Raw genomic sequence first — 23,183 nt, forward strand, 5'->3', positions numbered from 1 at the left:
TTGAAGTTATGTAGGGAGGTTGCTTTTCAACAAAAGATTCACTGGGCCATTTGCCGCCAAGCCTCCCGCAGCCGCTACAATGTTTACGCGTGCAGGTCACAGTAATCAGCACTGTAGTCACAGGCAGTCTTGTGTTCATGTGACATCACACCTGTCTTCCTCTGCTGACGGGTACTTAAGTTGGCCCTCAGCCCCTCAATTGCCAGTTTTTCTCTGGGCTCCAGACCAACTGCCAGCTGTCCTCAAGGCTATGCTATTGACCATAACACCTGCCACTGCTGCTACCTATCACGCAGTGCTGTCTTACACCTTTGCCCTGATCATGAGCTGCCGAACATCCATCAGTTACTCCCACGTCAGGACCTGCCTTTCGATGCCCCATGAGTTAACAGCCTCATGGTACAATGCTGCTGATCATGCATAATACCTCCTGATTCATCACCACTTCTGAAAATTATGGATTTCATCATTGTGGGCACCCACTACAAGTAATCTAGATGGACTATTCAAATGGATTCAAGAGTGGACTTCCGTTCTCTCAAACCTATACTGAGTTTAGTTCTAGGTTAATAAACAAAGAGTAGTTGTTGCAGCATGTGAATTCAGTCGCTACCAGTCAAACAATTCAAGCTGAGGTTTTATCATAAACAAATCTGATGTGTCAAAAAACTAGGAACAATTATCCAAGAATGTCACTGCAAAAAAAATTACAGCCCCATAATACTAGTAAATACACAAATATCTATACAATAGTATCCTGCTAATAAATCGGAAGAGTCTGACTGGGCAAACACTGTCAAAAATTGATGAGTCAGCAATTGTGAACACTTACCATGTTAAGTTGCCTAACACTATAGATATGCAACTCAATAATGAACTTCACAATTTTTCCACTAAATACCTAAATACAATTAATATTGTAAGATAAGGAAAGCACACCTCTCAATAGGATGTATTGGAATTTGAATCCTGGAAGGTAACACAGTTTTAGCGTATTACAAATTATTTATATTTACCTTGTTTTGATCAATTTTTCGAAGCAATTTCTTGATGTCTAATGGCCGCTTTATTATTTCATAATAGTGGGGGCACTCTTTCTTTGATGGTAATTTCACAAAAGGTTCACTGATATTTCGCCCATTTCTGGAATAGAGGTTGTCATTAAAAGTTGCTGAAGTGTAATTTATGGTGCATAATTCATGCCTCTCTAATTTCTTTCTATTAAAAATAAAATAAGTACATCAGTAAATTTTATAAACATGTCTGCAGTCACACTGAATAAATTAATAATTGGCTTTTGGCTCACCAGCATGAAAAAACTGTCACATTCCAAATAAATATTGCAGGGTATATTTAAAGTACTACAACAGTTTCACTAAGACGGGGAAAACATGGGTGAATCATGTCCTATCAATTCAAACATTTCATATGAAATGTATAATTTTTCGTGAATGTCTGCAATATCTAATGCAACCAACAACCACCAATGTAAAAGTGGCAGAAGACCTGTGACATTCAAAGCCGTACAGTATAACCCTGCTTTTACATTCCCGGAATTAACATTTTCCTGCCGTTTATGACATTTTTTATCATTCCTGTCAAATTTCCTATGACCACAATATTAATTTGCACCTGATTTTGTGTCAACATATTTATAATTTTCCCACGATTTACGCATTATGGGGGGGGGGGGGGGGGGGAACTGAGAAATAAAATGATGTTGGCCGTCCAGTAGTGTTTAAAAATATTATGTAGTTAAGTTTCTTGACACCAGGGTGCTTAGCGGATTTGAACCGGTAAATGTGTAAAAGTTGGAAAAATTTGTGCTATTATCTACCGCCGCTGCCAAGCACTACTTGGCGTGATGGCTGATGGGCGTAGCTAAGTTCATTCGAATAAAGATATCATGACCATTCACAACCATTTCCAAACTCTCTACCATGCAAATGCAGTTTCGTAATTGTTGTGATTATTGTGACACCTTTGTCGAACCATATTTAGCATGTTTTAATGTTTGGCCTATTGTAGCACTAGTTGACACCGTCATTCACACTGCATTGCTCAAATGTTTTTAGTTTAAATGCATCACTGGTAACGAATTTTTTTTCATGCTGAGCAAAATGTGTTTCGAGAATTTATTCTTGTTGTCAGGTGCAGTATTTTTGAACTATCTTTTGTGATGTTACACAAACAGTGTGAGTGATAGTCTGCATGTGTGTGGTTTTCTACATTAACCTCTAAAAGATGACTACAGTGCTTGAGAGGCAGAGTAACACATATGCAAAAACCACACACAATACTTATGTACATATTTGCACTTGACAACGAGAAAAATATCTCAAAACCCATTGTTAAGCATGAAAAAATACGTAGTGCAGTATTTCATAATTTAAATAATGAATAAACACTGATTATGACGTTTGAAATTAAGTCAAAACGTTTCTACTTCCCAGGCAGTTATCAATTCCAGTTACATCAGCGGTTTTTATTAGATAACAAAAAAAAAGTCCCTGACAAGTCTTTTGAACCTGTTATGTACATATATCATATACAAAGTGCGAAAATGCAAGGGGGTATCCTATACATAACTTTTACAGCTTAAAACGTTATTTCCCACATTTTACACCATTTTTTTGAAGTCCCTTGAAAAATGTAAAAGCGGGGTTTCACTGTATATGAAAGCTTACAGACAGGTGAATGGTAAAAACTAAAGCAAAAGGGAATGGTTGTTAAGTTACCAATATCAAGCAAGAGAACAAAAATGACATATTTTAGGCTTGTTGTGCATAGTTTTGGAATAAGTCCCAAACAATCTAAGATTAAGCCACAAAGTAAGAGTCCACTGCCTCATCACAGAAAGCAACTGAAAGCATTTTAAAATCTATCTGAGCACTATATTAAGTTTGTAGAAGGGCACAACTTAAACAGAATCAAACCATTTGGCACATGAAAAAAAAAAAAAAAGTGAATGGTACTGGGTAATAAAGTTCTTACATAGCGACTATGATGTCCTCTTTTAATAAGACATGAAAATAGTACAACAATAAAACAATACTATGTTTTAAATAATAGCACTAAATAGTAGTAGTAGTAGTAGTTATAATAATGATAATAATAATAGTGGCTTTTCCTATTTGGTCAAAAGCTGACTATAACCTAAAACCTGCTTAAACTATATTTTTCTGTCTTTATTGTTCTTTTTGATAGGACATAGCATGGTGTGATAGTTTATTTTTGGATGACATCAGAGAAAACTACACTATAAGCATATAATTCTAACAGATATGCATATATGGGGATTCTGAATGTCCATGAACTTGATTGCATTAATAATTCTGTTTTATATTCATCATCCTTCCAAGAAAAATCATTAGTGAGTCTTTAAGGTTTCTTATCAGTTAAAATAAGTATGGTGAATTAAATCTGCTTGCTTCCAGGAGTGGACAGATGTAAGTACACCATACGTTCATTGCAAAACTAGTGATTGTGGTTCCAAAACATTTTGAAATGTTGTGGTACAACTAATAATGAGTTTGAGGGAAGACAGTGGTCTCTTATGTCTTGGGGAGGTGCCAGAAATCTCCATCAGCGTAGCCCAAGGTGTTACAGTTGGCACCAAAAAAGTGTACTGACACAGGCTTTGTTCTACGAAAGTCAAAAGGGTCACCACTCCAAAGTGCTAGCTTGAGCATTGGCTCCTTGGGTGTGGAGGAATTTAAGGCTGCTGCGCAACACCCAAGGGGGGTTCATTTGGGCACCGACAGTCAGTGAGAGGGATTATGCATGCAACCGATGAAATGACACACACAAATGAAGTTTTGGTTAAAATGCAGTATGTTTTCATTGTAAGAGGGCTTTAATGAATTTGAAGAATAACAACAAAATTATGCAAAGCACAATGCATAACATGAATGAGCACTCTTTCACAAAGCAACAATGTATAATACATTGTACAAGATCACATGAAAATAGGGTAAACAACAATCCACAAGTTGTACAAGGTGGTATTAACAGGCAGAAGTTTCAAAGCAGGACCTACAGAATGACCCAAGGAAAGAAAGGGGGGAGAGAGAGAAGGAAAGAAAGGGGAGAGGGAGAGGGGGAGGGGGAGGGGGAGGGAGAGAGAGAGAGAGAGAGAGAGAGAGAGAGAGAGAGACCTCTGTAAATGGAGGGCCTCTATGACTGAGAGCAGACAACACATAGCAGAAGACAATTATGGTGGTTGGTAGACAAGACCAAAACTTTACTTCTGTTGTCAGACCATAGGAAGTATGCAACTAAGTTACAAATTTCATACAACTAAAGGTATTTTATTAAAAAATTATTATTACTACTATTATAATTGTTACTTGTAAGCTGCTGCTGTCAACAAAAGTAACATAGTAAACTTATAGCTTAAACAAACACAGTATTTGTGTGGTGTGAGAATGGTGCCTTCTCAAACTAATTATAGCCATATGGGTCACCCAGGTTGTTGCATCCAACTGAATCTCCTAATTGTTTTAACTAATGGCAAGACTTCTTTTCTTCTTCACATTTTTATAGTGCTTGAATGCAACAAAAATAACAATGACTATTCCATGTGTCACTTGTGCTAAGTACTCAACTCCCCCCCCCCCCCCAAAAAAAAAAAAAAAAAAAAAACAACAACACACTAATACTTTCAATGGCATGCAAGCTTTTTAGTTGGCCCAACTACCCAGCTATACACTTTAGTTGCTTGCTGCAACAACAGTATACCGTGGGGCTTTACAACATAGCTTTCATTTTTTGAAATACATCAATTTGCCACACTGGCTGTTGTTGTTAGGATCAAACCATCCTTTTACTTTGGAATGTTGGCTCTGTAGTCATTCTCAAGGCCAAAGTATAACCTCATAAACACATGTACTTGGATTAGTCAATGTACTTGTCTGCATCACACAATTATGTTGACTGTAATGCAAGTATTTTGTTGAAGAGTTATACTTTACGCTTGAGAATGGCTATCTAACCAAAACTAAGTAGTAGTAGTTGACAATATACAATAGCAGCCAGTGTGGCAAACTGATGTCATTCAAGAAATGTATCACAGCTGCTGGCCCCACTGCAACTAAGATATTAGTAACTGTCATTTAAAGCCTTTTGGATACTTGCTGTTATTCTGTGAGCAGCGGCATTAGATAACTTGCTGCCAGTGTTCTAAATACTTAATTGCTGAAATATCAGCTACTAGAATCAAACTATTCAGAGGCAAAAGTAATGTTTTTGACTAACCGATCTGTGTAGTTCATGACAATGCCGAGAATGTTGTGCAGGCACTGTCTCAAGGCAGCTTGCTGGGGAGTGTCACAGGCCTCTGCTCCCTGTTGGCTGCGCCGCTGTTTCTTGTGTATCACTGGTGTAACTTCTCGAGATGGTCCTGCAATTGCATCATCTCGTTCCACAGACTCTATTTCCTGTATTTCCACATGCTTTCTTTTGCGTGTCTTCTTCTTTATCGATGAATGCTGTCGCTCTAACTGTTCCTGTAGAGGATCTTCTCCATCCACGTGTTCCTCTTCCTCACCTTCAATTGCCTGTTCAAATAAATAATTAGTTTAAAATGTTCAACAAATACTCATACCTATTATTGTATTTATTTAAATATTCATTTAATTTAACTATTAATCTGTTGGGGCAAAATGTAGCTGCTACATAGATAAGAAACACTGCCTGATGTTATTCCATCTGCATATAATGAATGATTATTACAGTAAAAGTAATAACTGTAGATCCACACAGGAGATACAGGAGATCAGCTTTCAATCACTAACAATGGGGAGGAGGTGTGGAAGATGACAGCTGAACTCTACTTATCAGGAATTACATCATTCACACAAAATTTCCTGGAAAAAGAATGAACAACCGAAATCAGTGTGGCTGCATTAGGCAATAAACCTGATTCCAAATCACACAAACAATATTTTCTGAACTCAATCTATTTTAGCAAACAAGAATAAGAACAAACACAGTCAAAGGAACCTTGGGTATTTGTGCACAGCACAGAAGCAATAGGTAAGGATGAGGCCTTTACAGGCTCTTTTAATTGAACTGAAAATATTATTTATGTTTGTATTGAACTGCCTAAAATAAGTACTTTTTATTGTACCAGATATTAGCATTTCTTCCTGTTCCGTTCATGGAGGGAGCATAAGAAGAATGATTACTTATATGCCACTGTGCATGCTGTTACTAATGTAATTTTATCTTCCTCATTTCCGCAGGAATGATACCAGAAGCTGAGTAGTATTGAAAGAATCAAACTTTTTTGCCTGCCAACCCAATTGGATTCCCCACATTTCCATTACCGGCCACTGCATGGACAATTAGCTAGCTACATTGTTCCCCAGGTGTTGTGGATGTGTGTAAGTGCATCACTTGGGTTTTCCTACAGTGCTATGGATGTCTGAATGCATCCTGAGCCATTCACCTCACTCCTGCAGACGAGTTACTTCCATATCTCGGTGAATAAAAAGATGTCGAGTATTTATAATACAAATATGTGTCTTATTGTGTGCTATCATTTGCAAAAAAATCTTGTTTTGACATCTTGAATCATTTATGAGATGTGACGATTGTTATGAGTACATGATTCGAGATGCACAAGGATGTGAATGGGCACATCACATGTGACCCTCCTTCAGATATAAAACTCAATAATTGAACAACAGAATGACATATCCCCCAATTTTAAATAAAATTTCGATATCTTATCTATATTTTATTCAATGCAACGTTTGAGCTAAAATCAACCATATGCGAAAGTTTAGGCAATGCATTTTTACCTCTGTGTACTCTTTAAAATTTCACACAATGTTTTACTTAATTTGATGCAGCACAGTATGATGGGTAATGAAAAGAAATTCAGTTCTTTATCAACTGAAATATTAGACTGTAAGATGGGCAAAAATCAGTTCTTTCACTTAATAATTTTTGAAAAGATGGATGATAAGTACTTCCTGTTGGCCAGAATGTTGTCTCTCAGCAGGCTCTAGCATTTGGGAGCAGTGCAGCTATAATAAAAGCACCCTCAGCACAGAACGCAGAGAGCACATCTGTAGCAATGAAAGAGTCGATCCAATGTCCTATGGATGCTACACATGTGACCACCACTTAAATATTGCATGGATAATTGTTCTGTATGTAATACCTTTCCTATACATAGTACAGTTTCTCAGTACCCTGGCAATAAATTTGAAGGCTGCTCTCTCCTAGAGAAACTGCCAAAAAATCAAAGGCTGCATTCTAGTTAATGTGCGGCTGAGCTCCACGTGAACCAGAAGTGATGACAGTGGACAATAATGCAATTATAAAGGTAGCTGCAAACAACCTCCAAGAGGGCTTACCCTCTATCCTCAATCTCACTTATCGTGCTTCCAACGGAAGGGAATAAAATGTCACACCTAACTGAGTAATGCCCGAAAAACTGAGCATATTGTGTTTTAATGTAACGTATTTCACATGAAACAGGATTTTTACCAATTATGTTTGTCTTATCAATACATAAAAAGCTTGGAAGCTATCAGGTACACTCTAATTCTTGAATTATATCAGGGAAAGAACTGGTCCAAACATGAACCCTGTGGAATGCCCCCATTTACAATTGGCCTTATGCAGTATAATTTGTGACGATCTCCAGAAAACTAGCAAGATGCTGCAGGATGAAAAATAAATGCGTTATGGGTAAGAAAATCAACTCTGCCTGTTGGAGGAAACCTAAAACTGCATGGTGACAATATTTATGGTACTTGTTAGGTCTGCTACAGGCTTCAAAAATCCAGTTTAAGCTGGTTACGCATGGTAACTAACTTACGAACTATTTTTGATAATTCATTAAAATTAACCTTACAATTTTAAAAATACACAAAATATTCTCTTTTAAATCTAAGAACTTCTAGTGTAGACAAAAATTAATCTTATTTGCAGTAGTGTCAGAATGTATAAAAAAATATGTACATGCAAATGTCTATCTTGGCATATACTGCTGGTGAAAAACTCTTGGGTTTACAGGTGGGTGGCAGCATTAAAATACCATGACATTTTGACAGATATCATAATCATAATTTTCGGATAAATTGTCGAGATATGCGGATGCTGTTATACAGGTATGCCCCCCGCCAACTGGCCACAGGCAGTCAGGTATCATTTGAATGGTGGGCAGGAAGGAGGGTGAGGCTGCGGTGGTGAGGATAGCAGGCACACCATTTGCATCTCTGCGTAAGCATTTCACTTGTGTCTTGCAAGTTGGATGGTGCTGACCGTGCTCTTGGCATACTGCTTGCTATCACAGGATTTCAAGTGGCATTCAAGCTTGTATCTTTTGTGTCTGTTGACTAGGTTCTCATGAGCCTGTATTTCAAAGGATTCTTTTATGATGTTGTCCTAATAGCCAGGCACTTGAGAAAGCACCTTCAAGTTCTGAAAGTCAAAGGTGTGGTATTTCCGGATGCTATGTTCTGCTATTGCTGATTTCTCTGTCTGTTCCAGTCACACACGCCTGATGTGCCCCTCGCAGCATTTCAAAATACAGTGCTATGTTTGCCACTGTGCTGTTGGCCACAATTGCAGGCCACATGATATGGGTCACAACATATTTACTTTTGCCTCTGTATACGATTTCTGGGGCTGTTTGCTTATAGACGATACAAGACTGCATCACTTTTCACCTCCAATTAGCAGTCAGTCAGCATGAAATCAGCAGCTTCCCAATGTGTGTGACCTCCTAATGGGCTGACGAAAGTGGCTTGCACTGTATGACTCTACATAAGTTACTAGACTTACTAATACTTAGGAGATGTTTCTTTTTTTTCCTGGCAACCCTTCAGGATTTGGTCATTCACTATATATTCAAGGTTCACACTTATGTGGACAACAGTACTCTGGGCAAACACAGTGCTGTATTTTGACGTGCTGTGAGGAGCACATCAGGCATGTGTGACTGAGGCAGAGAGAAAACAGTGATATCACATCATAGTATCAAAAAGACGACACCTTTGACTTTCAGAACATGAAGATGCATTGCCGAGCGATCGGCTATTGGGACAGCATCATACAAGAACCCATCGAAATACAGTTTCACGAGAATCTGGTCAACAGTGATGAAGGATGCCAGCTAATTACCGCATAGAATTTTGCATTCGCAGTAATACGCTGAGAGTGCACCCAGCACTGTCCAACTCGCAAGATGTGGCTGGAATGCCCACACAGAGATGCGAACGGCGCACACACTACCCCTGCCACTGTAGCCTCACCCCCTGCCCAGCCACCGGCCAGACAGTCCCAGATGCCCATAGTTAGGTGGAGGGAGGCACACCACTAGTACAAGTATTACAGCATCAGCATATCTCGACACTGCCGGAAGATGATGAGTACGACACGTGTCAAAATGTCACACTGCCCTCCAGCTGGAACCCCAAAAGCTTTTCACCAAAAGAAAAATAAGATTTTCCAATTTTTTGAAGATATTAATATATTGTAAATTAATATTTCATATTAGTAATTACGGCCATTTTCAAAAGTAAAATTAAGAATAATGTTTCAAATAACATACAAATAGAACCAAGAAAAATGCTGTGAGAAAGAAGTAAAAGTTCCACATTTTTGAATAATTTTACGATTTCAAATTCCTTCTCAAAAAAATTCTCAATCTAGTACAAATGTATTTTACATATCAAATCTTTAGTCTGCATTATTTGCCAAAGTAAAGCTTAAAAGATGTAAAACTTATCATGAAAAGAAGAATGACAGGTACATTATACACTAGGTATTTAGTTTCTTCCTCTAGCATTAACAAGAAACAGATCTGTGTTTCTCATCCAACACACCCACTTGAAAACATAAGAATGAATTATAGAGTATGATAAGCTATATCACGTAAATAAAAAAGTCACATTTATGATCGCTGCATAACATGTAACTTGTTTTCAAAAGTTTGACAACTAATAATGGAGGAAAATACTTCTACAACTTGATAAAAAGATTGGACATAACCATGAGAAAATGACAGAACATAAGGGTATGCAGATGAGTGCCATATATTTTTTTACATCTCTTTATCGTATGTCAACAAAATAAATTCTGGTAAGGCCAAATCAGGACAAAAAAACTGCTAATTAAAATTATATTACAATGAAATAGCTTAAATATAATCTGGAAAATACAGAGTCAACTAGCACAAATATTACATTTTGAGAATTTCATTGACTGAATCCGTCCTTGTATATGATCTCAGTTTAGGAAGAAGAGAGTATCATTATACTTTAAGGTAACACACAACAATGTGTTTGACATTTTGCTGATTTAAAATCCAGCTTCCACTTTATTCCTGTGTATCAGTATCTTTAATTTGGTGTAATTAATTCTGTCATTTTCTACTGTTTCATAACTACAACAATTTTTTGGCAAATTTAGTTATTCCTACATATATCTTGGGAGTATTTTCTTGAGGTATTTATTTTGAGTGTAGCCTGTACCACCGACAATTTCTATTTGGAAAAGCACTTTCCAACAGTGACAGCTGTTGGTTGGTTGGTTTGTGGGATTAAAGGGACCAGACTGCTACAGTCATCGGTCCCTTTTTGCAAAACTTAAAAACATCCACATAGAATAAAAACGAAAAATGGAAAAGACGACAGACAACACAGGACAAGAAAGACGCAAACACAGATCAGACAAAACGATTTAAAATCACACAGAGTGTGACAGTGGTTGGCCGACCATAGAGATAAAAAAGGAAAAGCCAACCACCGAGAACACATTAAAAATTCAGTCTAAAATCGTAGGCCAAAGACCAGAATCAAAACAAAAAGGACATAACAAGCACTCAGATTAAATGATGTGTTGGAGAAGTTGAAGACTGAAATGGAAGAGTGAAACAACCCTTTGGCATGCTATTCAAAAATTGGGTTTCAGATACACGAAGTTCAACAAAAAACCTGTGCTGATGCAGAATAATGAAGTAGCAGATAAAAGAGGTGAGTTTCTGCAGGAAATAAGACACTTGGATAGTACTGGATAGACTATTTATTATAGTGATGAGAGGTGGTGTGGTGCAAATCATTCCAGAAAGTTTTATTAGCAGGAACAAAAAAAATGGCTTTTGTATCAGAAAATATATACAATTGTCACAGAGGAAGTGCTCAGGAGTGAAATGGCTGGAAAGGAGGAACTCAAACATTGTCCGGTTCTGGAAAAAGGATTATAATGTGCCACACTGGGAACAAAGATGAGTTCATGCAAAATGCTGGCTTATGTTTTATTGGGCAAAAAGGTGTTCATGACTTCACAATGACTGCTGTAATGCACAATTGTTGTTCACTGTTGTTAATTCAAGGTGCCTCTGTAGTTACTGCATTGACATTGCTTATACACCAGGAATAAAATCAATCTCTGGACTTTTTGGACATACAGGATATGTTCCCTCTCCACCAGGAACCAGCATCCAATAAAATCAATCTCTGAACTTTTTGGACATACAGGATATGTTCTCAGGAACCAGCATCCGGGTAAGCTCAGTGCCTATTGAAACTGAATTAACAAGCACTGATCCTAAGTGTCATCTGATACTCCAAATTGTGCCCAAGAGCTGTCAGTGGACCATTTGGCTGAAAAAACTAACATCAACCTGTCAACACCTGCACACTTGACTGCATAATTGGAGAACATGTTTCCGAGCGCAACACAGCAGACATCAGTAGTTAGTTTAAGATTCAAGATATCATGATCCTTGGAACTACACCAGCTTCTCTAAACTATATGGGTCACAATTATCTCTCCAGCTCATTGTTTAGTCTGGCAAAACAGTCTGCTAGTGCCAGTCCAGTCCTCCTTCCAGCTTTGCCTTGCTAGTACCCTCCCCACTTTTTACCATTTTCTATTCAGGTTCAATCTCTCTCTCTTCTTAGCAATGTCTCTCTATTCTTAGGTAGATAGCTTCCCTCCCTAGGACCTCCTACCTCTAGCACTGCTTTTATCTAACATCGCATTTTATAATGATCTCCTGATCAAAACCTACTGCCTTTTCCTCGAAAATAATACAAGCTCCACTACTAACACTAGAAGCCAGACATATGAGGCTGCTGCAGCGCTACTTCCATATGGTGGAGAGCTGTCATTTCCCTTATCCAGTGTTCTTATTTTGATTTTTGCTTGATACCTCCTCCCTCTTTTCAAAATGTGAAATTGCTGCAGTAATGTCAAACAAAATATATGGGTAAGATTGGTTCTACAAACGATATCAAGGGAAATGCTCTGACATGCATCCCATTTAAGCATTTTATTTAATATTGAGAATTTATTCTACACGAATGTCATGATATAATACGAGGGTAGTTTGAAAAGTTCTCGGAACGGAATAGAAAAAAAAAGTACTTACATCACTGAAACTTGTTTATTTTTCAATGTAGTCTCCTTGTAGATTAAAGCACTTGATCCAATGATGTTCCAGTGCCTTAATCCCATCTCGAAAATGAGTTTCTCCAGGCCTGCAAAATTGTTGTAAACTCCAGCTATCAATTCTTCGCTTGAAGTAAATCTTTGTCCACCAAGAAAAATTTTCAGTTTTGTGAAGAGATGGAAGTTGAAGGAGTCATATCGGGTGAATAAGGCAGGTGTGGCAACAATTCATATCTTAGTTCATGTAATTTTGCCATGGCAATAGCACATGTGTGCGGGAGCGCTTCAAGAGTCGCGGCACCCATCTTGCAGATAATTTTTTCATTTCTAATTCTTCAGTTAAAATGTGATATACCCTTTCAGATGACATCCGACAAGTGTGAGCAATTTCATGCACATTCTATTGGTGATCCTCCATGACCATTTTGTACACTTTTGCAATGATTTCTGGAGAAGTGACACATCTTGGCCAACCACTGCGCATACCATCATCTAATCTCTCCCAACCAAATTTAAATTCATTTGTCCCAATCAAATTTAAATTCAGCTGTCCACTTGGCAACAGGTGAATACGAAGGAGCAGAGTCCTCTAGTGTATTCTGGAAATCAGCATGAATGTCCTTTGCTTTCAAACCTTTCTTTACGAAGTATTAATCACTGCTCGAGCCACAGTTTTTTTCCATCTTCGCAAATCACTATGTGGGAACAACAACAGAACCACATCACTGCCATAGCTCTCTTCTAAGAGCACTGACATGCCATGTGTTTACAGGCAACAGTCCAAAGAAAATCAAGGGAACAACTCTTCGCGCTAGTGCTGACCTCTCATAGTGATTCTGAGAACTTTTCAAACCACCCTCATAGCTGCAAGTTTGTGATGCTATAGTACTTGCCTTTTAGTAAAGTAGTGATAAATAATTTCAATTTGTATGGCATGCAAGTCACGAAATTTTGGCTTGAAAACTCTGGAAAAGTTGTGCAATGTTTTGTTGGTAAGCGCAGAAATGTTCCTTGTGGTAACTGCAGGAAAAAAGAAGAAGAAGAAGAAGAAGAAGAAGAAGAAATCCGCCACCCATTTCTCATCCCATGATTATGGCTGCACCTCTCCTTTCATTTCCATAAATATATAGATTTCCTTCTGAATCACAGAAAACAAGTAAAGAACTTTTCCTCTGCCATCCCATTGTACAGCACTATGGCAAGTATGTCACCATACATTGCTTCCATGTTTCACAAAAGGCCTCTGATGTGACAAGGTGGTTCTGTATAATATAAACCAGTGCATCAAGATCTTGATATGACCAAACTGTCTCATGGGTGACCTAGCACACACATGACCCCAGTGCATGATATGCAAGTACTCTGATGCCTATGACTCATGGGACAGAGTTGAAACAGCCTGATCTGTGTTACCACATGTCGCACCACACAAAAATCAGGAGCACCTACTCACTTTGAAATAGGAGATGCACTTATATGCTAGCAAGGGCAAAAGATACAACATATGTTTGTGGTTACCATTTGGGTATATTTTAACAAAAATGTAATGAATTACCATCCATCTAGTTTTTCCAAGGAATACTAACATTCTTGTAATTGTTCACAAAAAGGAAATTTGCAGAATTAAAAAAGAAACAGTAGTACCTTCAGCCATTCCTTGTCAGTGAGGCTATCTGAATAATCTACCTCTTTGCGCTGACGTGTACCTCGGCCATACACTCTTTGCTCTTCCTCTTCCTCACCAGACCACTCACCCTGCAATTGCAGCAAGCAATAAACTTATTTTAGACTGTAAAAGTGGCATGCATGTTGGTAAAATTATTGCAATAAAGTAAGTGACTTTTTGCATAGAAAACATGTTGGTCTCCATGATCCTGCTACCATCAGATTTCATGAAATAATGTTTTTTAACTCAACCTCATCATCTTTCAACAGCCATGCAGGAAGCTCCTCCTCTCCCATGAGACGAGGCTTTGCTTCTTCAGTCTTGCGTTCTATATCCATCTTTTGGAACACATCAAATTCAGCTTCACTTCGAGCTATCATCTGATTCACAGTTTCATCATCAGGAACTTCATTTTCTTCCTGAAAATGCACCATAATATGTCAAGTTTTGTGATTATATGCTCTCTTTCTATCTACAAAAATTTGAGTAATGCACTATGATTTTCGTTGTAATAGGAGGCACAAAAAAACTATAACTGATATGACCTTCTGGAGAGTACTGCTTGGTCCATAATACATGTGACCTTAATGTAGATTACAAGAATCTGTCTGCTGTGGCTTAGATGAATTACTAATTAATAAAGGGTAGGCATACTTGATGTAACAGTGCTAGAACTCATATAAATCACAGAAAACTGAACAAACCTCATCATCTGCTTCATCTTGTCGTAGAATAGTCTTTAGGAACTGCTGTCTTTCTGAGCCTGTTGATTTCTGATCAAACATTCCAGCTTGTATAACTTTCTCATCCATGTTGAGCTTATAACGAGCAGCTGCCAAAATACGTTCCTCTACTGAATTTACTGTCATCAAACGAAGCACACGTACTTCATTCTTCTGCCCAATTCTATGGGCTCGATCTTGGGCTTGTAAATCCTAAACAAAATCAGAAAATGGGTACAACAGAAACAATAAAATTAATGTGATTAGCAACAAGCCAAGAGAAAGACATACTATAAATGTACTGGGTGGAATAGTTATAAAAAATGTCTATGAGGCTTGTTGAAATATGGAACTGTATTTCTGGACGGCAGTGTTAATGCAATAAGACACTACATAGTGACTTTCTTTAGCTGTTGTTTGGCATTAATCTAAACAAATGTCACTGTCTCATTGCCTTTGGAGAAACAGTTGTGGCAAATTTTGTGAAAGGGCAAAAATGAAAACCCTTGGAGAATTATGTATACATTAATATACCATGAGTGATAAGCAGAAAGTTACAATAATATCAGTAAGGAAACAATTTCTTGGTGTTCTGCAGCTATAATCTATTCAAACACAAACCATTATGTTGGTCAGTTAGGTAGAACTGTGACAATTAAGTTATCAGAGGAATTAAAGTCTCTGAAAGAGAAATTCAACTTCTGCAGGACATCTTTTAACATAAAACATACGGCACAGAATGCTGTTTTCGTTTCAAAAGACCAAACACAACTTATGTTTTTTCTCTTTATTTATTTAATTTTAATCACATACCATTTCCCTCACTTAAACTTTTGTTTCATGTACATTTTGTTTGCGTCAACACTCAAGCAGTCATGCCTACGCATTAAGTGCGCGAACCACAAATAACATTGTCTGTTATCGTTCAATTGTTGTTTTACAACTGTGAGTCCATATCCATTCCTTCATTATTGCTTCAGCTAAAATAGTGATAAGTTGTGTTGTCATACGTTTAAGTGAGCACCAGTAATATAAAATAAACAGCAAGCTAGCTGTGAAAAAATTTACAATCTGTGCACGAAAATGCTCCAGATTAAGAGCTAGCAGCGCAATCCCACAATGAGGCAGTTGTCTATGAGAAAATTAGTAACTGAATGAGTGTTTGGCTGGGATCTGATGCACCTGCGCTCTTTAATGCTCTGAGCGGGTCATTACTGCAGGGTAATGCTTGCACGTGGCAAGTTTTTTTATTATTGTTTGAATAAACAGTGATTTAGCTCATTTAATTTAAGCTTATTTCATCATTTTTTAATCACACCAAGGTTAAATAGTGATTTTGCTTGTACATGTGTACCTCAGTAACATAAAGACAGCTATCCTTTACATGTATACAAATTACACAGCAAGCCCACTCATTTTATGAAAATCAGCATGCCCACTCAAGGGTAACATTCTGCTGTGATTATGGAAATTATTCTGTGGTTACAACTGCACATGTTAGAAGTTTAGCACAGAAGAATGATACATGATTAAGAAAGTGAAACTGTCCTCAGTCTGAAAATTAGTCTGAATGTCATAGTGCTCTAGACATGGTCTTGTTGAGGCTGGTGTGCCTATGCATTGAGTTATCCTACCCAGCCAGTTATAGACAGACCTACACTATGGCATCGATTCCAAATCACAATACTTAATTATAAAGCAAATAGGATGAATACTTGTTAAATGTAGGTGGTTTGCACATGTATTTATTACTGTCATTTGAAAATATAATTTTATTACTGTGTACTCACAGTATTGATATCATTTGTTGTACTTTTACTTGCAATAATTGCTGTTTTAATCGTCATATATCATTTTGTATGTATGTGACCATAGAAATGAAAGCAAAGTATTCCCCAGCCATGCTGCCTCTTAGCTTACATTTGGGTTTGTGCAAGCTGTCGAGTAGAGTTATCAGCTGACATCCCACTTTGGTGAAGTTTTTACTGCTAACTGACACTGAACTTTTGTTTCAGAAGTTCTAAATTTGGTGGGCAATATTCTTTATTGTTAACTGGTAACTGTAAATGTTTTTAAATATTTTTGTTCTCAATTACAGGATCTGGTGATGGCAATAGCTGAAATATGTTATATCAACTCCTTAGTGTTTCATGAAAACAAAATTCGCATTTATTTTGCACTTGTTATATGACAGTTTTTCACCATAGGTGAGGTAATTGCTATACCACAGATCTGCTATTCAAACAGTTCGACAATAGCAAGGCTTATTCTTGGTTACTCATTTGAAAACCAGCCTAAAAGGACACCATTTTCAGATCTCTGCACACATCCTACAAGAGGTATTTCAAATTTCTTTCAACAGTGGAATTACCATTAGTGTGGGATATCAATCCCATAAGAGAAAGTTTTGAAGGAGACAAAATCAGCCAAATTGTATAGTAAAATAGTAAAGTAATATGACCAAGTTCTGTTTATTATTAAACACAACTCACATACTATTAAGAAATGTTGTATCACATGTTGCACACAAAACACAAAAATGAGAAGAAACCAAATAAAACAAATTCTGACCTGATGAGGATTCCAATCAGAGTCAAAGATAATGACAGTATCTGCTGATTGTAGATTCAATCCCAGGCCACCGGCTCTGGTGCTCAACAAGAAAACAAAATATTCTGAGTCTGGAGCATTAAATTTCCTCAGCAATTCACCACGTTCTTCCGCTTTTGTTGTCCCATCCAGTCTGAGGTACTGAAAGCCACGCCAACCCAAATAATCCTCCATTATTGTCATAAGCTGTGTCATCTGACAAAATAGCAGCACACGATGGTTTGATGCCTTCAGCTTTGGAAGAATTCGGTCAAGAAGTTCAAATTTACCAGATGCTCGGTACAGGTCTGGCCTAGATTACAGATGTGATGTAAGTTTCATACTCAATCATTATCAGAATTTAAATAAACTTTATACTAGTTACCTAAAAGGAATAAATTCACGATCAATAAATAACAGCAGAGCAGAGAAACACACAAAGAAGCATACACAGGATTTTGAATCCTGGTTTCTTTATGAATGAACATAGAGAAGAAACGGTCAAAGAAAAAGGAATTTTGCAATCATCATGTTATCTCCTAATTATGCTCAACCACGGATCAAAGGAGATACAGTAGGACAGTAAGCTTAAACAATGTTATATTAGTGACAGACTAAACTGAAAAAAATGTTATCTGTGGCCATTTTGCAATACATGCAAATATAGATGCAAATTTGTCTCAAAACATGAAAATACAAAATTACCTAATAGATGTTATTTCATAGCGAACTGTAACAAGAGTACCTATTGTATCAGAGATAGTTGTAAAAGCTTATTTTCTGCACATAAATATCAAAAGTGTAACCAATTTTCGGTTACTGCCATTTCATATCTTCTGGCAAAGCCCGATTTGTAAAGATAATGTGCATAAGAATGTGTTTGAGAAATGAAAACTGCACGAACAGTATGATGTATCAGTGCAATCAATGCTCCGGTGCCACGTGAACTGTGGGGAGCTGAATAATCTGTGTAACATACACACAGCATATTCAATTTAGTACCCAGTCATGGGACTTAGCACGTTAGAATAAAGAAACAGGTACATTTGTCTGCTAGTTATAGGTTCAAAAAGCTGGTACAATATGGGCATTTTTAACATGATAGTTTTAGGTGCCAGGTGTTGCTCATTGTTTCTCTTTCCTTATTTTGCAATGAGTGAAAAGACTAATCCTGGTCCATTATGGAGTCTGATTATGAACCTCAAACACCCGAAGGTATCAGTGATCCCTATGACCACATGTCCGGTCAGTTTTTGCGGAAACGCAGAACAAAGAACAAAGATGTAGGCTGGTGCCCTCCAAGAATGAGGCAGAGCTTCTTTCCCAGCATGACTCCATTCCACTCTGATGGTCACAATTCTAATTTGTTCATGCTCCTGGCTGAATGGTAGTTTATAGTGGCCGCATGCTGCACTATAGTGATGGAACAACAAAATTTGTCAATGTATTTCCACCCCATCAAAATTATTTTGCTAACATGTGAATAACATTATTTTCAGTCCTACTTGCCGGCCGCGGTGGTCTAGCGGTTCTAGGCGCGCAGTCCGGAACCGCGCGACTGCTACGGTCGCAGGTTCGAATCCTGCCTCGGGCATGGATGTGTGTGATGTCCTTAGGTTAGTTAGGTTTAAGTAGTTCTAAGTTCTAGGGGACTGATGACCACAGATGTTAAGTCCCATAGTGCTCAGAACCATTTGAACCATCAGTCCTACTTCTACACTAAGTACCTTATCAATTCTATCTGTAGCGGTGTCAAGTATGGGTTGCTTGGCTATGAATGATCACAAAAGGTTGAAAGTAATATTTTATAATTATCAAATTGGATAGGAAAAAAAAAATAATATCAGGAAGCATCTTAAACCACATAAGCACTTAGTTCGCCAATGGGAAAATACTCCTCAGCAGAAGCAATCAGAAGCTTAAAAAAGCAGAAAGAAGAAAAAAAGCAACGACCATTTCGGGGAAAAAAGCTAGAAATTTTTGCAAAAGCATACATTCCAATCAAAAAGCTCTCCAATCTCAACTTTTTTTAACTGTCAATTTCAAAGCACTAAGGCTTAATCTTCAAGCAAACAGCATGACAATCTTTTAAATTTGTACATTAAATCTTTTACACACACATACACACGAAAAAGAAGAAGAAAGAAAGAAAAGAGAATTTCACCAAAAAAAGATGCGAATTTTGTAAAAATAGGTGTCTCACATTTAGGTCTCTGTTAGCTCCGTGTTTACTTACCCAGTAACAACGGTTCCCTGATATCCAATATGATCACAATAGGCTTTCTCAATATGCTGGAACATGAATGGATGATTGCATAATTTTCTTAACTGCATGATGATGTTAAGTAAAGCCTTGGCTCCACCTCGACCTTGCTTTCCCTTTTCTGATCCATCAGTAAGCAAAACACCTTTGTTTTGCATATGACTGTAATAAACGTACAGAGAAATAAAATAGTTAACTGTGAAACCCACATACAAAAGAAATCTCAAGTTTATGCCAAAAAATAAATTATTAATGTTAATTTTTAGCCTCAAATACTGAAGTTATTGCACATAACTGACACAAGAAGTTACACAGAGGTTTTATCCTCCATTGTGGCAATGCTACAGCCTAAATGAAACAAGCTAATTATATACATAGCCGACATTTCAGAGGTTCACTGGGTGACGTGAAAGTACTTACGAAATAGTATCAATGTTTAAACATGCTGATGGAATGTATTTAACAAGGTATGAATAAAGATTTGTCCATGACAGTGAGCAACGCTATGTACTATGATGGCTTCTTGAGTAAGAAGAAAATTTCCATTGCAAGGCAGCTGAAAAATTTTTAATGACTTCTCACACGTTCTCAAAATCTGGAACACAATTCACAAGACCTAAAGTATGCTAATTGTCCAAACACTGCCAGTGCAAGGCTTTCACTTACCGGAAATTTGGTGACAACATAATTTTCTTGACTGTTTCCTGCATTTACAATGAAGTGCCAAATAAAATGGTATCGGCACGCGTATTCAAGTACAGAGATATGTAAACAGAAAGAATACAGCGCTGTGGTCAGGAACTCCTATATTAGGTGACAACTGTATGACACAGTTGTTAGATTGGTTACTGTTGTTACAATGGTAGGTTATAAAGATTTAAATGAGTTTGAACGGGGTGTTATGGTCAGAGCATGAGTGATGAGACACAGCATCTCCGAGGTAGCGATTAAGTGGGGATTTTTCTATGTGATTATTTTATGAGTGTACCATGAATATCAAGAATACAGTTAAATGTCAAATCTCTGACTTCACAGCGGCCGGAAAAAGATCCTGCACGAATAGGACTAATGATGACTGAAGAGACTCATTCAATGTGACAGAAGTGAAACACTTCTGCAAATTGCGGCAGATATCAATGCTGGGCCGTCAACAAGTGTCAGCTTAGAAAATTGTTGAGGCTTTCGTGGCCACTTGTTGACGAACTGACTACTGGCTTCTGTCTCGGTTTCTTCGGCCGACGTTCATCTAATGATTTTTCTGACGTTTCGGCAGCACGAGTGGCTGGCATTGTCAAAGCTTCACCTTCCATTGCCGGTGGTGAAGTGGAGCCGAGCTCGCGGGCGCAGACTATATGTACCCGGCGCGCCAACGTCCGAGGGCTTCTCCGCGGTCATTTCCGGTGCGGTTCTCCTCTTGCTACCTGCGACGGTCGTTCGCTGCAGTAGGGGAAGCCAGGATCGTTTACCTTAAGGCTTTCCTCTTTCTTGTTCAAACTGTTCACGTGTTTTTGTATTTCCACAGCTTCTCTGAACAAGCGCGTGTGATAGTGCTTCTCCACAGCCAGAACTTCCGTGTCGGCGAATTTTATTACGTGGTCGGTCTCATTCAGTGCGTGCTCTGCCACGGCTGAAGTAAGGAACCAGAAAAAGAAATGTCGGGTACGGCCTTTCTGCCATACATTCCCAGAGTGACGGACAGAATCGGCCGTATATTGCGCAAACATGGCGTAAAGACAATTTTCAAACTGACAAGGAAGATCAAAGAGTGTCTTAGATCGGCGAAGGAGAAAAGAGACCCACTTGCAATGTCGGGAATATACCGTATACCATGCACATGCGGAAAAGTTTATGTCGGAATGACTGGACGATCCATTAACACCAGGATCAAAGAGCATAAGCGACATTGCAGGTTGGGGCAGGTGGAGAAATCGGCCGTGCCAGAGCACGCACTGAATGAGACCGACCACGTAATAAAATTCGCCGACACGGAAGTTCTGGCTGTGGAGAAGCACTATCACATGCGCTTGTTCAGAGAAGCTGTGGAAATACAAAAACACGCAAACAGTTTGAACAAGAAAGAGGAAAGCCTTAAGGTAAACGGATCCTGGCTTCCCGTACTGCAGCGAACGACCGTCGCAGGTAGCAAGAGGAGAATCGCACCGGAAATGACCGCGGAGAAGCCCTCGGACGTTGGCGCGCCGGATACATATAGTCTGCGCCCGCGAGCTCGGCTCCACTTCACCACCGGCAATGGAGGGTGAAGCTTTGACAATGCCAGCCACTCGTGCTGGCGAAACGTCAGAAAAATCATTAGATGAACGTCGGCCGAAGAACCCGAGACAGAAGCCAGTAGGCAGTTTGTCAAGTGTCAGCTTGTGAACCATTCAATGAAACATCTTCGATATGGGCTTTTGGAGCTAAGGCGCACTCGTGTACCCTGGATGACTGCACGATACGAGGCTATACGCCTTGCCTGGGCATGTCAACACCATCATTGGACTTTTGATGACTGGAAACATGTTACCTGGTCAGGCGAGTCTCATTTCAAATTGTATCGAGTAGATGGACATGTACGGATATAGAGATAACCTCATGAATCCACAGACCCTGCATGTCAGCACAGAACTGTTCAAGTTGGTGGAGGCTGTGTAACGGTGTGGAGTATGTGCAGCTGGAGAGATATGGAACCCATGATACATCTAGATACAACTCTGACAGGTGACATGCATGCAAACATCCTGTCTGATCACCTGGATCCATTCAATTCATGTCCATTGTGCATTCCGAAGGACTTAGACAATTCCAGCAGGACAATGCGACACCCCACATGTCTAAGAATTGCTACAGAGTGGCTCCAGGAACACTCTTCTTAGTTTAAACACTTCTGCTGGCATTAGTCAAGTCCATGCCATGTCGTGTTGCGGCACTTCTGCTTGCTGGCGGGGGCCCTACATGATACTGGGCAGGTGTACCAGTTTTTTTTGGCTCTTCAGTGTATTTTTGAATTGTAACAGTAACCATTATCTGAAGAGTGTATTTTTATTTATATTTTGGTACCAAACATTGTATCTGTTGGGTTACTCTGAAAATATGAACGCCAACCCTTAATGTACATCACATATTCATCATATGAACCTTACCCTTTGAAATCTGTCAAGCCCTAAAACAACTTAATCCTTCCTCAAGCTACAATATTGTGTTTCTGAGGAATCAATAGCAATACCTTGATATGGTTGTGAATTTTGTCTCAATGTCATTGTTTCAGCATAAACTAGTGTTTCAGATATGTTTATCTTTTGCCACTCTCCATGGATGGAAAGTTTCCTAGCCCGTGACATGGTGATTCAATGAGCACAGCATGCTTTCAGATCTGTAACTCTTCGGGAAACTAACCTTGTTTACTATCAATTGAATCAACAACATACTGCTTACATTTGTGGTATCTCACTTGCAACTGACCTGAAACATAGTGTTTGGATTAATTCACAAAGAACTTGGAGTTCTCAAAAATTATGACTCAGGAGTTGTA

General features: G+C 38.4%; 1 protein-coding gene across 3 annotated transcripts in view; it reads right to left on the reverse strand.

The window, feature by feature from the left end:
- The window catches only part of LOC126262281 (ATP-dependent helicase brm-like), a 230,190-nt gene that overhangs the window by 18,909 nt on the left and 188,098 nt on the right, over nt 1-23,183 (reverse strand). For all 3 annotated transcript variants that reach the window (XM_049958810.1, XM_049958801.1, XM_049958819.1), the window contains exons 18-24: nt 19,628-19,816; nt 17,374-17,704; nt 14,785-15,015; nt 14,332-14,499; nt 14,059-14,169; nt 5,257-5,558; nt 1,017-1,143 (exon numbers count right to left, since the gene is read on the reverse strand). In XM_049958810.1, the coding sequence (XP_049814767.1) occupies nt 1,017-1,143; nt 5,257-5,558; nt 14,059-14,169; nt 14,332-14,499; nt 14,785-15,015; nt 17,374-17,704; nt 19,628-19,816 (1,459 nt within the window). The remainder of the gene's footprint in view (nt 1-1,016; nt 1,144-5,256; nt 5,559-14,058; nt 14,170-14,331; nt 14,500-14,784; nt 15,016-17,373; nt 17,705-19,627; nt 19,817-23,183) is intronic.

Source organism: Schistocerca nitens, chromosome 1, assembly GCF_023898315.1.
Source record: "Schistocerca nitens isolate TAMUIC-IGC-003100 chromosome 1, iqSchNite1.1, whole genome shotgun sequence".
Taxonomy (NCBI): Eukaryota; Metazoa; Arthropoda; class Insecta; order Orthoptera; family Acrididae; genus Schistocerca; species Schistocerca nitens.